Source organism: Alternaria metachromatica, assembly GCF_023757995.1.
Source record: "Alternaria metachromatica strain BMP 0045 chromosome Unknown scaffold_2, whole genome shotgun sequence".
Taxonomy (NCBI): Eukaryota; Fungi; Ascomycota; class Dothideomycetes; order Pleosporales; family Pleosporaceae; genus Alternaria; species Alternaria metachromatica.
This window is the reverse complement of record NW_026055493.1, coordinates 877,582-891,408: the sequence shown is the minus strand read 5'-3', so window position 1 is coordinate 891,408 and position 13,827 is coordinate 877,582. Positions and strand designations below refer to the sequence as shown.

General features: G+C 54.6%; 5 protein-coding genes across 5 annotated transcripts; 3 read left to right on the top strand and 2 right to left on the bottom strand.

Annotated features, from left to right (window-relative positions):
• Positions 1 to 6: 6 nt before the first annotated feature.
• On the bottom strand, positions 7 to 1,104 carry SLX1 (Slx4p interacting protein; the record flags this gene model as incomplete). The annotated part of the gene is made up of 1 exon (XM_049328075.1): positions 7 to 1,104. One exon carries the CDS (start codon positions 1,102 to 1,104, stop codon positions 7 to 9), a length of 1,098 nt encoding a protein of 365 aa, XP_049192593.1.
• Positions 1,105 to 2,211: 1,107 nt separating this feature from the next.
• J4E83_001117 (uncharacterized protein) lies at positions 2,212 to 7,224 on the top strand (the record flags this gene model as incomplete). The annotated part of the gene is made up of 2 exons (XM_049328074.1): positions 2,212 to 6,278; positions 6,327 to 7,224. The coding sequence occupies 2 exons, from the start codon at positions 2,212 to 2,214 to the stop codon at positions 7,222 to 7,224; spliced, it is 4,965 nt and encodes a 1,654-aa protein (XP_049192592.1).
• An 872-nt stretch (positions 7,225 to 8,096) lies between these two features.
• J4E83_001116 (uncharacterized protein) lies at positions 8,097 to 9,713 on the top strand (the record flags this gene model as incomplete). Its single annotated transcript, XM_049328073.1, has 2 exons — positions 8,097 to 8,978; positions 9,039 to 9,713. 2 exons carry the CDS (start codon positions 8,097 to 8,099, stop codon positions 9,711 to 9,713), a joined length of 1,557 nt encoding a protein of 518 aa, XP_049192591.1.
• A 366-nt stretch (positions 9,714 to 10,079) lies between these two features.
• On the bottom strand, positions 10,080 to 10,569 carry J4E83_001115 (uncharacterized protein; the record flags this gene model as incomplete). The annotated part of the gene is made up of 2 exons (XM_049328072.1): positions 10,080 to 10,208; positions 10,297 to 10,569. 2 exons carry the CDS (start codon positions 10,567 to 10,569, stop codon positions 10,080 to 10,082), a joined length of 402 nt encoding a protein of 133 aa, XP_049192590.1.
• A 633-nt stretch (positions 10,570 to 11,202) lies between these two features.
• Positions 11,203 to 12,605, top strand: UBX1 (UBX domain-containing protein 1; the record flags this gene model as incomplete). Its single annotated transcript, XM_049328071.1, has 3 exons — positions 11,203 to 11,277; positions 11,335 to 11,807; positions 11,855 to 12,605. 3 exons carry the CDS (start codon positions 11,203 to 11,205, stop codon positions 12,603 to 12,605), a joined length of 1,299 nt encoding a protein of 432 aa, XP_049192589.1.
• Between the last annotated feature and the right edge of the window lie 1,222 nt (positions 12,606 to 13,827).

The following is a 13,827-nucleotide window of genomic DNA, read 5'->3' as shown; positions in this document are numbered from 1 at the left end:
ACACGATCACTTGTCCTCGTCGTCGTTCACATTCTCCCCCCATGTCTCATCGAGATCTTCGTCCATGTCAACCTCGAGTTCATCAATGTCTGGAAACTCCTCCGCACCCTCTTCGACTGTTCCATCCGACTTCTTCTTCCGCTTTGTTTTGAACATTAGTTTCAGCTCTTCTTCGCCATACATGCGTAGACTGAGCTCTTTCATCAGGTCTAACCATCTTAGCGAAGTTTGGCAGCTCGGACATGACCCTTGGATTGGAATGAGCGCATCTGCATTGCTTTCCTCTGCGAGGAACTTTTGTGACATGCAAGCCATATGCGATACTGCGCGGCACGTTTCTACCGGGCAGACCAGCACAAGCGATTTCTCAGCACTCATGCCTGATCTGCAAACACCACAGGCTCGTTGTTGGCCATCTCCTAGAATGTTCTTCGACTTCTCGACATGTGCCTTGCAATCCTCATACGCCACGGGGATCGCACGTATTATTTCTGGAATGAAGTGCGTGCGCATCTCGCTCTGCACATCCGGTGCAAGTCTGGGCAGCTCAGCCGGCGTCACTCTGATGGTTATGTCCTTTCGCAGCTTCGTCTTCATTTTAGAAATGTGCTTCTCCCATTGCGCGAATACGTCCTGGGCGAAGAAACGGATATTCAGCGGCCATCGGCTGAAACTCCCGACACCTAACAGATGATGCAGATTCTTCAGCCGCGCCTCCAGTGACATTGGTGGTCGCGGTCTTTTGACTGGTGATGGGTTCTTTCTGCCTTTTTGAAGCTCCTCCAGCCTCGCGTCGCGCACCTCACGCTCTATGTGTCGGGTGGCGTGCGTGTTTTGCCACGCCCATTCGAACTGCAACGCGGCGGCTCTGGAGGGGAAGCCAGTAACGATGCACGTCATCTCCCACGGCCGCTTCCCCTGCATTGATGTACGCTTCGCGCCGCCCTTGCTTGAGCCATTGTGCTGGCCTAGACGACGCGCCGGATTGGGGGTGCTGCCGATGTAGAAGGCTTTTCGGTTTTTGGAGCGGAGCAGGTAACAACAGTAGAAGGCTGGGATGGGCCGGCTTTCGATTTTGACAGAGTCGGCCATGATTGAGTTCATGACAGAGATGAAGTCGTGATGTCCTTGTTGATCGCATCCAAAAGCGTGCAGCGGCCAGTTAGGGCTGACGGGATGGTGCAGATGAAGTGTGTCGTGATTGGTGGGCTGGGGTGCTTCCCGACGAGACAACCTTGCTACCGACCTCACCTGCAGCAGTTCAGGCGTCGAGGTGAATTTAACTCAGAGATAGAAAGACCGCGACAGTATATGATAGGAATGCGCAATGCTGCTACTGTTACGCTTGTTGTTTCGAGATCCGGTATGGTGATGCAAACAAGTGGCGAAGATGGCCGTGCATGTGTTCACAGTGGAAAGTAAGAAGAAGTAAGTCGCAATGGAGAGCATCTGAGTCAGATCAATATGTGCTTGTTCTGGGAGCCAATGTAGTTCGCTGGTCGTCATCATGGTAGAATGCGGCGCAAAAGAAAGGCCGAGGAGGTGAGGTCGGCAGCCTTGCGTGCAGTCGCCAGATCGGCACGACGTAGCTCTCAGACTTCACCACCCGACTGCAGTCCAAGGTGGCATCTCGATGCCGCATCAATGCGACGAATGTATTGACTTGAAATGCTCTATATGTCTCCATCGATGTGACGCACAGAGTCGAAGCGTCGTGCATAATATTAGCCGTGCCCTGCTGCACCAAGCTTTCGACGTTCTGGGTTCGGTACCAGGTTGGGCGGGCGTGATATGCATCCGCCGTTAGCGGGAATCTCGCACCCTTCAGCGGACCCATCCATCCTCTCCATATCTCCTCCACCTCGCCTCGCCAACCTCGCTGTGCACGTGCTGCCACAACCACGACGGTCGCTAACAGACAACTCTCTAGTCGCACTGGCATTTGCCTCTGTTACGAGTGAATTGCACAGTCCAAGCGGCCGAAAGCGGTCGCCTGCCGCTGTAGAGGCCCCATGCCTACGCCTATATCTCTTCGATAGCGCCCACCACCGACCGAATCACGCCCGACGACAATCGCTATACCTTCCGTACCATCTCGTATCTCGTTACGAGGCTGCAATTAGGGCTGCACGCAGCGACAGCGCTTGATGCATGAGCAAGAAGACTATGGTCGATTTCATGCCCCCCGGCGGGCCCCCAACGGGCGCCACTATGACTACCTTTCGAGTTGCCACGGACAGTGGAACACCCGACGCAACAGCTGGCGCATCAAAATCTAGAATGGGTGGTGCTGCGGTGCCTGCAACGAATGGTGCGCAGCCGAGTGCGGCCAGCACGATTCCTCTGAGCGCGCGCAAGGCAGCGCCGCTGGATCTCGCTACCGTGGAGCGCAGAGGACATGGAGCGCCAAACCACCTGCCACCCAAACAGAACCGTCTTTTTGGCCTGCGCGAATCTCCCACATATCGACCGACAGCCGAGCAGTTCAAGGACCCGGTGGCATACATCCAAAGCATTCGCGAAGAAGGGCAAAAGTACGGCATCGTCAAGATTGTCCCACCAGACAGCTGGAAGCCATCATTCGCTATCGATACTGAGCGCTTCCACTTCCGCACGCGGCGACAGGAACTCAACTCGGTTGAAGGTGGCACGCGTGCCAACTTGAACTATCTCGATCAGCTCGCCAAGTTCCACAAGCAGCATGGCCACAGCCTCACTCGATTTCCGAGCGTGGACAAACGCCCCTTGGATCTCTATAAGCTCAAGAAGGCCGTTGAGAAGAGAGGTGGATTCGAACGTGTTTGCAAGCAGAAGAAATGGGCTGAAATCGGACGCGACCTTGGCTACAGCGGCAAGATAATGTCTTCACTGTCGACATCGCTCAAAAACTCGTATCAGAAATGGCTACACCCATACGAGGAATATCTGCGACTCGTCAAACCTGGTGTGCAGCAGATGCTGGAGTACGAGCATGGCGGACCCTTCACGCCGTCACCAGCCCATTCGCCGATAAAGAAATCGCTGCAGGGCACGCCTGTCGCCAACGCTGCCGAGTCACCGGCTATGCGAGCCTCAGCAGCGCTGAACGCAACACTGCAGAGTGACTCTGTGCCAACTCCACCACCAGAGCTCTCACGACCTGCCATGCAGGGGGGCTTCACGCCGGTGAACTCGGGAGGCTTCACAGCGGTCAACGCGCACTCAGCACAAAAGCCGTCTACACAACCATCCACACCTAGTACTTTTACTGCGGCGAATCCGCCGAGTGCGATACATCGAGATGTGCTGGAATCGCGCACGTCGACACCTTTGCGCAATGCTGGCAGTCCCATGCTCTCAGCTGACAACACCCCGGACTTCAGACCGCCCGGAGCCGGCCTGACCCCGCTAGCCAATGGGCAGCATTTCAACCAGCTGAAGCGAACCTTTTCCCAGGACCCGGAGAGCAGTGCAAACGACGATGTGGATGAAGCAAACGGCCGACGTAGCAAGCGGCTCAAGAAGGACGCCCCCCCTACCGTTGCGGGCTCACACATGACTCAGCCTCGTCAGTCGACCCCCAGTCGAACTTTCCCACGCGTTCGATCAGCCGATGATAGACCTGGTGACCGATGCGAGACTTGCGGTACCGACAACGACCCTCAGAATATCCTACTTTGCGACAGCTGCGACGCTGGTTACCATGGTTCTTGCTTGGACCCACCCATCAAGGCTATCCCTGCATACGACTGGCACTGCCCTAGATGTCTCGTAGGCACAGGCGAGTTTGGATTTGAAGAAGGGGGCATTTACTCGCTCAAGCAGTTCCAGGAACGAGCCCAGCTATTCAAGCAGAATCACTTCGTCGGCAAGACGGCCTTTGATCCGGTCACCAATTTGCCAAAACCAGTTACTGAAGATGATGTAGAACGTGAGTTCTGGCATTCTGTTGCGAACGTTACCGAGACAGTCGAAGTAGAGTATGGAGCAGACATACATTCCACGACACACGGAAGTGGCTTCCCAACTATAGAGAAGAACCCACGCGACCCCTACTCGACCGATCCATGGAACTTGACTGTACTGCCCTATGCACCAGATTCGCTTTTCCGCCATATCAAGTCCGACATCTCAGGTATGACCGTACCCTGGCTATACGTGGGCATGGTGTTCTCGACCTTTTGCTGGCATGCGGAGGACCACTACACGTATTCAGCAAATTATCAACATTTTGGCGCTACCAAGACATGGTACGGCGTACCAGCCGAGGACACCGAAAAGTTCGAGCAAGCCATGCGTGAAGCTGTACCAGAACTGTTTGAGAGCCAGCCAGATCTCTTGTTCCAGCTCGTGACGCTGTTGACTCCCGAGCAACTCTTGAAGGCTGGTGTTAGAGTCTATGCGATCGACCAACGTGCTGGAGAGTTTGTAATAACCTTCCCAGAAGCCTATCATGCCGGATTCAATCATGGCTTCAATTTGAACGAAGCTGTAAACTTCGCGCCGAGCGACTGGGAGCCGTTTGGAGAGCACGGAGTTCAACGCCTTCAGGATTACCGCCGTCAACCATGCTTCTCTCACGACGAGCTACTGCTGGCAGCAGCATCACGCAAGGACACAACCATCAAGACTGCCAAGTGGCTTGCCCCTGCGATGGAGCGAATGCTTGCCAGAGAGTCACGGATACGCGATGAATTCCTGGACAAACACAAAGCTGCGAGAGCGCATACTTGCAAAGTTGACGGTACTGGCAATGCCGGGGGCTCCTGCGAACTCGACTTTATCATCGATGATGCCGACATGCATGAGGATGAATTGATTTGTGCCTTCTGCAAATCATATGGCTATCTGTCTCGCTTCTACTGCAAGAAGACCAAGAAGGTTTTGTGTCTACAGCACGCTGGATGGTTTGAATGTTGTCAAGACTCCCCGGAAGCTGAGCGTTACTCCGGAGCCAAGCTCCAACACAAGCTCGTATACCGCATGCAGGAGGACGATCTTGATGCGCTGGTACAAAAGATTGTCGATAAAGCAAGCACACCCGAAGTTTGGGAGGCAAAGATGGAGGCTTTGCTTTCCGAGGGGCCTCGACCTCAATTGAAGTCCCTACGTGCGCTCCTGCACGAAGGCGAGAAGATCGACTGGGACTTGAGCGGTCTCCAGGATCTGAAAGATTTCGTCGAGAAATGCCAGGAAGTTGCTGATGAAGCTACCTCTTACACCACTCGGAAGCAACAAGCTCGTCGCAAGGCAGAGCGTCCGGGAAGAGGACGACCAAGCAAGTCGGCTGTTGCTGAGGCAGACGAGAAAGATCGCGAATATCGCAATGTGGAGAACATACAAAAGCTTCTCAATCAGGCAAAAGATCTAGGGTTCGATAGCCCGGAAATAACTACGCTCCGAGAACGCGCTGAAAGCATTGTCGAATTCCAGACCAGAGCACGCACCGCTTTACGCGAGCGCACTTCCGAGCAAAGCATTGCACGGCTAGACGAGCTCCTGGAAGAAGGCAAGGGTTTCAACGTCGATCTACCTGAGCTCGAATCTCTCGAAAAGGTAGTCCAGCAGTTGAAGTGGCTCCAAGAGGCACAGGACTTCAAGGTAAAGCCTGCGCCGACGCTCCAAGAAGTTGGCGAACTCATCAAGAACGGCATTGAAGTGGGCATGCCAGAGCATCATCCTGACCTTCGCTTCTTGCAAGAGAAGAAAGATCAAGGTGAGTTCTGGGAGAAGAAGGCGAAGGAGCTCATGGAAGTGGAGAACGTGCATTATCAGCAACTCGACGCCTTCTCCAAGCAAGCGACCAATCTGCCGGTAACACCAGAGACCCGAGCCGCGATGGACGCCATATTGAAGAAGCAACGAGATGCACAAGAGCTGATCATGTCTCTGTATGAGCGAAGCAAGAATCAGGACTTCTCACAACGGCCAAAATACATGGAGGTCCGCAACGCCATGGAGTCTTTGAATGCGCTGAATGGAAAGCCCAATGGCACGAACGACCTTGAGAAGGAGCAGAAGCGCCATGAAGATTGGATGAGGCGAGGAAAGAAGCTCTTTGGCAAAGCCAACGCGCCCTTACATATTCTACACGCGCACATGAAACAAGTCGATGAGCGTAATCGATCCTGCTTCGATTTGGGAGACCAGCCTCGAATGCCCGTAGAGCCCGCGTCCCGTGAACAGAGCCCAGCCGACGGAGAAGAGGAGGACGGCCCCTTATCCAGTCGAGACGTCTTCTGTATCTGTCGGAAACCTGAAGCTGGTATGATGATCGAGTGTGAATTGTGTCACGAATGGTAAGATGACTTGTTGTACATGAAGAATCTATGCACTGACAACGATAGGTATCACGGCAAGTGCCTGAAGATCGCCCGCGGAAAAGTCAAAGAGGACGACAAGTACACATGCCCTATCTGCGATTATCGTGTCAAGATTCCTCGCGATGCGACTCGCCCAAAACTCGAGGATCTCCAGCTTTGGCAGGATGAAGTCCCCGGTTTGCCATTCCAACCTGAGGAAGAGGAGACACTGGACTCGCTGATCGAGCACGGTACCAGGTTCCGGGAGTACGTCGCGCGATACATCAACCCATTGATGTCAAGCCCTGATGAACTCACTACCCAACGATTCTACCTACGGAAGCTTGAGGGTGCTGAGATTCTTCTCTCGAACGAGATTAACTTCTTCCGCCAAGAACTACACAAATGGGCACCAGTGGCCCCGACACCGCCGCCTATCCTGCAAGTGTCTCTCTCTACACGTAAGCCGCGGCCGACGAAGCAGCAGAAGCTCATGAGCCAGTTGGGCATTACCAATCCGGACGACCTCCCGCAGCACCTCAAAACCAAAACGCATCAGTTCAAGCGTAAGGATGGAGAGAAGCCACCGAGCAACCCGTCGGGCGCTGCTGAGCAGTCGCATACTCCTCCAGGTGAGCCTCGTCAAGGTCAACCTGAGGGTGAAAACAGCGAGTACTTCAACACTACCACCACGTCTACATTCAACAACTCGCCCACATTTGCTACGAGTGCTCCACTGAATTTCAGCGGCTCTTCATCGATTGCGCCTCTAGACCCAGGTCTTTTTGAGAGTTCAGGGCCCGCAGCTCCGACTAGTCCCATGCAAGACCCCTTCAAGAGCTCAAATAGTGGACATGAGATGTTTGGCGAAGCGATGGAAATGGGTGGCGGTCAGGCAGAAGAGGCACTGGCTGTCACCGAAGGCAACAACTACATGGACTAGAAGTCTGACGGCTACACGCCACGGACGCCAGAATTATGGTGCATACTTTCTCAATAGCATCCTAGGGGCGTACGGCAAGGATCGTTGTACAATACCGTTCACCATTGTTTGAGTCGGGTTTCTACGACTGTTGTTTTTAGCATTGTCTTTTACTTCATCATGTCCGATGATGGACGTGCGGTAGTTGTGTCGCAACTACTGCAGCGTTCGTTATACGTGTTACTTCAGCGCTGCTTATTGCATCAGAGGGGTGTTAGGGAGCACGACAGGGCTACTGGCCGACATACCCAGAACAGGCGTAGAGAGACTCAGGTGCTAAATTTATGTTCGATAACGAACTCATAATGCAATAATCTGACCATGACCATTGACAATTTGGTGATGTGTGATGTGATGATTGCTGTCCGTGGGTTGTGGGCATGATGATGCGGGGATCTCGGAGGTTTGCTTGAAATGCGCTACTGGGGCGTCCGTGCACTCGACTTTTCTAAGCCGATGCTGGTCATGAACGACGGCGGACGACACATCGCAATGCTTCCAAGTAGAGGGCTGCGGCCGGCCCAGTTTGCGCCTTTGGCCTCACGACAGTCGACAGTCTTACGGACCAATGCTACAAGGAAGGTGCGCATCTGCGAACTCCACTGCCCGCTTCGTTCAATTCACACACCCGCGTTCTCGTATCCAATTCGCCCATCACCCTGTATATGACCGTCCTCTGCACAACAGCCAAATCAGGACCGACATGTTGCAATTGCTAATCGCAGTAGTTTTCGTCCCTTCCCCGAACTGCGAACCTCACAGGCCCATCATGTCGAACGAGCCCGCTCCAGTCAGCGCTGTGGAAATCGGGCGCGAACCGAACCCATAATGTCATGATGAGTGCATCATCCGTCCGAAACGCCTCATGGTATGCTCCTTGGAGCTGGGGGAAGTCTAGCGGTCCCGTCGATGCCAGCGCTCTCACACCGGCCGACCGCGTCCCCATCGCCGAATTCTCGCACCGTCCCGTCTCCGAGTTTGCGCAACAACACGCACAGCCTGTCGTCACCACGTCTACGCCCGAGCTCGCTCCCGCAGCTATCGACAAGCCCGCCGTCGTGGATGGAGCAGTCACGCCTGCCGGGGCGGTAGTAGACGGCGCGTCAACATTGACGGAACCCAAGACACTCGACACCCTCTTCGATGCTGAGCCAGTCAAGGACACTCTCCCCACAGCCGAGATTGACCCCACTCGTCTCATCGATCATGCTGGACAATTGCAGGAATTGGGTCTTGACTACGGCTGGGGTATGACGACTCTGTTCGAGAAGTGCATCGAAACCATCTATCTACAGTCAGGCATGGGCTGGGCTGGCTCTATCATTGCTGCCGGTGTCGTTGTCCGTTGCACGACCTTTGTGCTCCAGGCAGCGAGCTCAGACAAGATGGCAGTCATGTCTTCACTGGCACCCGTTACCAAGCCTATACAAGAGAAGATGGAGGCTGCCCTTGCCCGAGGTGACAAGCAACAGGCCGATCTATACAAGATGCAGCAGGCCGCAATCATGAAACCCTACGTAGGAGGTATGCTTGCCACTGGAGGTTTCATGATCGCGCAAGCCTGGATTGGATTTGCCGCCTTCAGATTCCTAAGGGCTATGGCTGACCTGCCCGTTCCCGGCATGGCGCATGATGGCTTTCTGTGGTTCACCGATCTGAGCAACCGCGACCCTTACTTCATCTTACCGGCTGCAACTTCAGCCATCATGTATACTGTTTTCAAGGCAAGTCTACACTCTTGAACGATGCTCTCACCTTACTGACACACTGAATAGACCGGAGGTGAAACTGGTGTGCAGCCCGATACAGCCCAGGCAGTTACACGTCAAAAGATTTTCACTGGTTTATCCGTCTTCCTCGGTGTTGCCACCGCTTTTCAGGCCTCTGCTCTCCAACTCTACTTCCTGATGTCCGGTATTATGGGCGGTTTAACTGGTTGGTTGCTTCGCCAGAATGGTTTCAGAAAATTCATTGGTATTCGACCGCTACCCAGCAAAGAGAGCAACGAGCTTTACAGCAAAGTTGTCAAGGGAGAGGCGAAGTTGAGTCAAGTCAAGGGAGCCGATGGCAGGGCTCGTTACCAGCCACCCACCCGCAAAGCAGCCCCGATGAACCGTCGCCAGTTGTCCGGCATCAACATCAAATCTGGAGTTGCCCTACCTGCGCATCTCAAGACGGAGGTACCCAAGACGATCGACACAGAATATCCTGACCGGGACATCGATTTCGAGGAAGGTGCCAAAGGCAAGCCAATCAGCGAGAAGCTGGACTACTACCGCAGAAACTACCGCCTTGCCTACATCTGGAGGCGGACGGGCAACGGCGTGGATCGCTTTATGAGGTCTATGGGCTTTGGAGACAAGAAGATGTCACCCGAGGAGTACAGGAGGAAGAAGAGGGCTGATGATTACGAGATTGAGAGGAGACGCAGGTTCCAAAATAGGCAATAGAGACGTGTCGGAGATGTGGACGGCCATGTATGATATACGCGTGTTGGACCTTGTGTTAGTAGTACGGTATCTCCAAAAGGACTGGGAGTTGTTTGATACGCATAGCGAGAGATTTTGTATAAATACTAAGAGACGCATATGCTCCTGATCACATGTTGAACGTATGAGTGTTTACGGTTTTGTATGCATCGAAAGCTCATTTGCTATTCCAACTCTCATTCGTAACCATGCTTGAAACGAAGACAGCTCGAATTTAATTCAATTGATTCCAAGATGAAACGTGATGCCTTTGAACGCAATGCCGTTGATTGCACTCGTATATACAGATACGTCTCCAAGATCTCCACCTCCCCTTGCACTGCCCATCTACTCCAGCGACGTGTACATATCCAACTCCTGTCCATTCCTCCTCCTCCGCTCCACAGGATCCGCTCGCATCTCCACGCCTGGTCCCACGCGCCTGGAATCGGCTCCGGAGCGATGAGTCGGGAATATCTGGTATCACATATTAATCAGCATTGCTCTCCAATCTCAAAGCCCCACAATAACTCCTTGCCTCAGCTTTCCTCAGACATTGACATACCTTAGTACCACTCCACCCCAACCGATACGCCGCTTCATTCGCGACCAACTCGCCAAAACCCAACATGAGCCCGTTGACAAACGGCAAGAAGAGGTTTATCGCTGCGCCGCGGAGCAGTCCCCATATTGTGGGTGGCTTGTAGAGGATCAGGGGGGTGGAACTTGAGGATGCGGATTCGGGGGAGGAGGAGGTGAGCTCGTTGTTTGCGTCGTAGTTTTCGCTGTCCGAGGGGATGGTTATGCCGGATTCGGTGAGGTTGGTGGCGTCGGCCATGGTGGGTGGGGTGATTGGGGAGGGATCGGGTGGCGGGTGGTGGGAGGTAGGCTGGTGGTGGATGCTGGATGCTAGGTGCTGGATGGGTACTAGAGCCCCACGCGGAGGTGATGCGGAGGACGGCGCGAGGTTGGCTTGATCGGGCAGGAGTTTGTTGACAGTCAGATACTGTCGATTGACGTGTTGTGTTGCCGACTGGGCAAGGAATAGTCCACTGACGCGCGTGGTTCGTAGTGCGCGACAGTCCCGAGGTTGCTGCTCGAGGTGTTGATGAGGCTCACATTAATTCCGGCCTTGGCACTATCTCGGAACTTTGATGCACGTCTGAAGGTGCTGCAGGTCTTCGTGTTTAAACGACTCACTGTGGCAGGCGTGCACTGGAATAGAGCAAAGCTTCATGTATAGTCTAATACGAATCCATAGATCTGGCTTCAGTCGAGCCAGACCTTGGTCACGAATTTGTTTGTGATTCGCGTGAAGGTGAAGAGCAAGCGACGTCACCAGCTACCGCCTGCGGTAGGTACCTAAAAGCCCGCCCTGAGTTTACATAGACCCCACCGCAGTCAGCCAACGCGTCCAAGCCACCAACCACACCACTACCCTCATCTTCAACGGCAGCATTACTACGCTGTTATGTCTGAAGCTGCCCCCGACCAAGACGCTCTCATTGCTCAGCTTGCTAGCCTGACTGGCCTCGATCCCGCAACAGTATGTTGATGGAAGCTCATCGAAGCTATTGGAGCTGTTCACTCACACAAAGAACAGGCAGAACGCTACTTGAACGCCTCCAACGGCGACCTCACCCTCGCTGCGTCTCTCTTCTTCGACGAATCGGCCGAACAACAAGACGACGCTTCCGAACCAGACGTTGACATGGCTGGTGACGAGTCAAACACAGACGCACCCAGTGTGCCCCAAGGAGCTGGTGGAGGGCGCACTCTCGGGGGCGCATATGTACCATCCCCTGCGCCCGAAGCATCTCGATCGTCGTCGCAGCCTGCTGCTGCTCGTGGACAGCCTGCCCAGAGGGGCGTAGCAGGTGCGCGGACGCTTAGGGACCTCCAGTCATCAGGTGGCGGACACGGACACGCCCATGATGACGACGATGACGACGAGAACCCTGATGATGAGAACCAGGACTTCTTCGCCGGTGGTGAGAAGTCAGGTCTTGCCGTTCAGAACCCAAACCAGTCAAATCCGCGCGATCAGATCAACAACATCCTGAAGCGCGCACGACAGTAAGCCGACCAAGCAGCGTTTGGGCCACTCCAGCTAACAAGCGCAGGAACGCTCCCCGACCAGGTGGTGACGAGGAGCAGCCCGCCAGTTCCTCTCATTTCCGTGGCGCAGGTACTACCCTGGGAGGCGATGATGCTCCCTCCCGAACCATTCCAGACCCCACGGCCAACATCCCCGCACCGCCCCCGCGCGCCCATCGCGAGCTTCACCTCTGGCGCGATGGCTTCTCAGTCGACGACGGCGACCTGTTCCGGTACGATGACCCGGCCAACGCACGTACACTGGAGATGATCAACACGGGCCACGCTCCATTGCATATTCTCAATGTAGAACACGGCCAGGAGGTGGATGTCGAAGTGCACGCGCACAAGGACGAGGACTACAAGAAGCCAAAGAAGAAGTACGTTCCCTTCTCGGGTAGCGGAAACCGTCTGGGCAGCCCCACCCCTGGTGCAAGCTCAGCGGCTGCTCCCATGGCACCGGCAGCTTCAAGTAGCACGGCAGCCTCGACTCCAGCGGCCTCTGCGCAACCTACCGTCGACGTCGACTCATCGGCTCCTACCCTCACGCTCCAGCTACGCCTTGGTGACGGTACACGGCTGACCTCGCGGTTCAACACTACACACACTATTGGCGACGTCTACGACTTTGTCGGCAGGGCTAGCCCGGCCAGTCAGGATCGCGAGTGGGCGCTCATGACCACGTTCCCCAGCAACGAGCTGACGGACAAGGCCCAAGTGCTGGGTGACATTCCAGAGTTCAAACGTGGTGGTGTAGTGGTACAGAAGTGGAAGTGAGGGCGCAATGTACGTGGATGCACTCGAGTCCGGACTGCCGTTTATATTGCGGGTGCGGGCAATGGAGGATGCTAACGTAGAAAGCGTGTGCTGATCATGGCAATATCATCTGCAAAGGCGTTATGGCAAAATGCAGGATAGATTTGGGAACGGTAGCTGGATAGCATTCATGACAATATCGATGCTGCAGGGTGCACATAATTGCACAACCTGCCAAATGTGGTACCCGTTGTTATCTGGCATGGTGCATTGCACTGCATGAAGCTTGACGTGTGCGCGGCGCGTCGCACCGCAGTCGTGAGTTTAGCAGTAGCCTCACGATTGGCGGGACGTTTAGCATTGTGTTTGCACATCGTTAATTTGTCTGGACAGAAGGGCCGAAGAACGTTTCTCCAGTCTCCAACATTATCTTTCGATTCAGGTCGCTGCTGCAGGGTTCACTGTGGGACTGTATCGCCATGTCCGTTGGATCGGCTGAATAAGATGACGACCACAGAGTCGCTGCATTTCGCTTGGGTAATAGACGCCTTCGCTCCTTCTCTTATCTCTAATTATACCGCCGGGCGGGCTTAGAATGTCGCCCGTCGAGTGCTGAATGTTATTTGCGTGCGCCCCCAGATAGCATCAGCAGTGGGGGGTGGCGTGCTGGGCTGGTTGGCATATCAGTCGTGGCTGCTAGCTGAGTCCTAGTGAATCCTTCCTGCGGATAGATGAGCAGCGGCCATGGTGCGACGGCTCTGCCGCTCGGAAGATTTTGCGAAACGCGCAAGCACCGACTTCCAGGACGACATGGCACCACTCAGACGCAACCTCTGCTCGTCGTTAGGCGATCAACAGTGTGCAACGCGTCAGCCCTCCCCCTGGAGTACCTTGCAGCACGGGGCGGGAGGCGGCGCGGGAGTTGGGGGTTAAGGCGTCTTGGTGCAAAACCGATGGGGATTCCCAGATCGACGAGGCTCTGGCCGCGTACTGCCGTTTGAGAGTGTTCGACGCTTCTTCTGCTCGTGCAATTTCGTACCCTGTCGAGTAGTCTTGTCCCGCGCTCTTGGTATCGTCATTTCCGTCTAATCATCGTCTGCGGTTTTTTCTCTTGAGGCTTGCATTCCTCGATCGATCCCGTTCGCTCTTTCTAGCATTCCACCGGCCCTTTCCCGAGTTCACGTGCGGCAGGAACGACCGACACAGATAGACGGATTGACCATCCTTCTTGCCCTCTTCACTG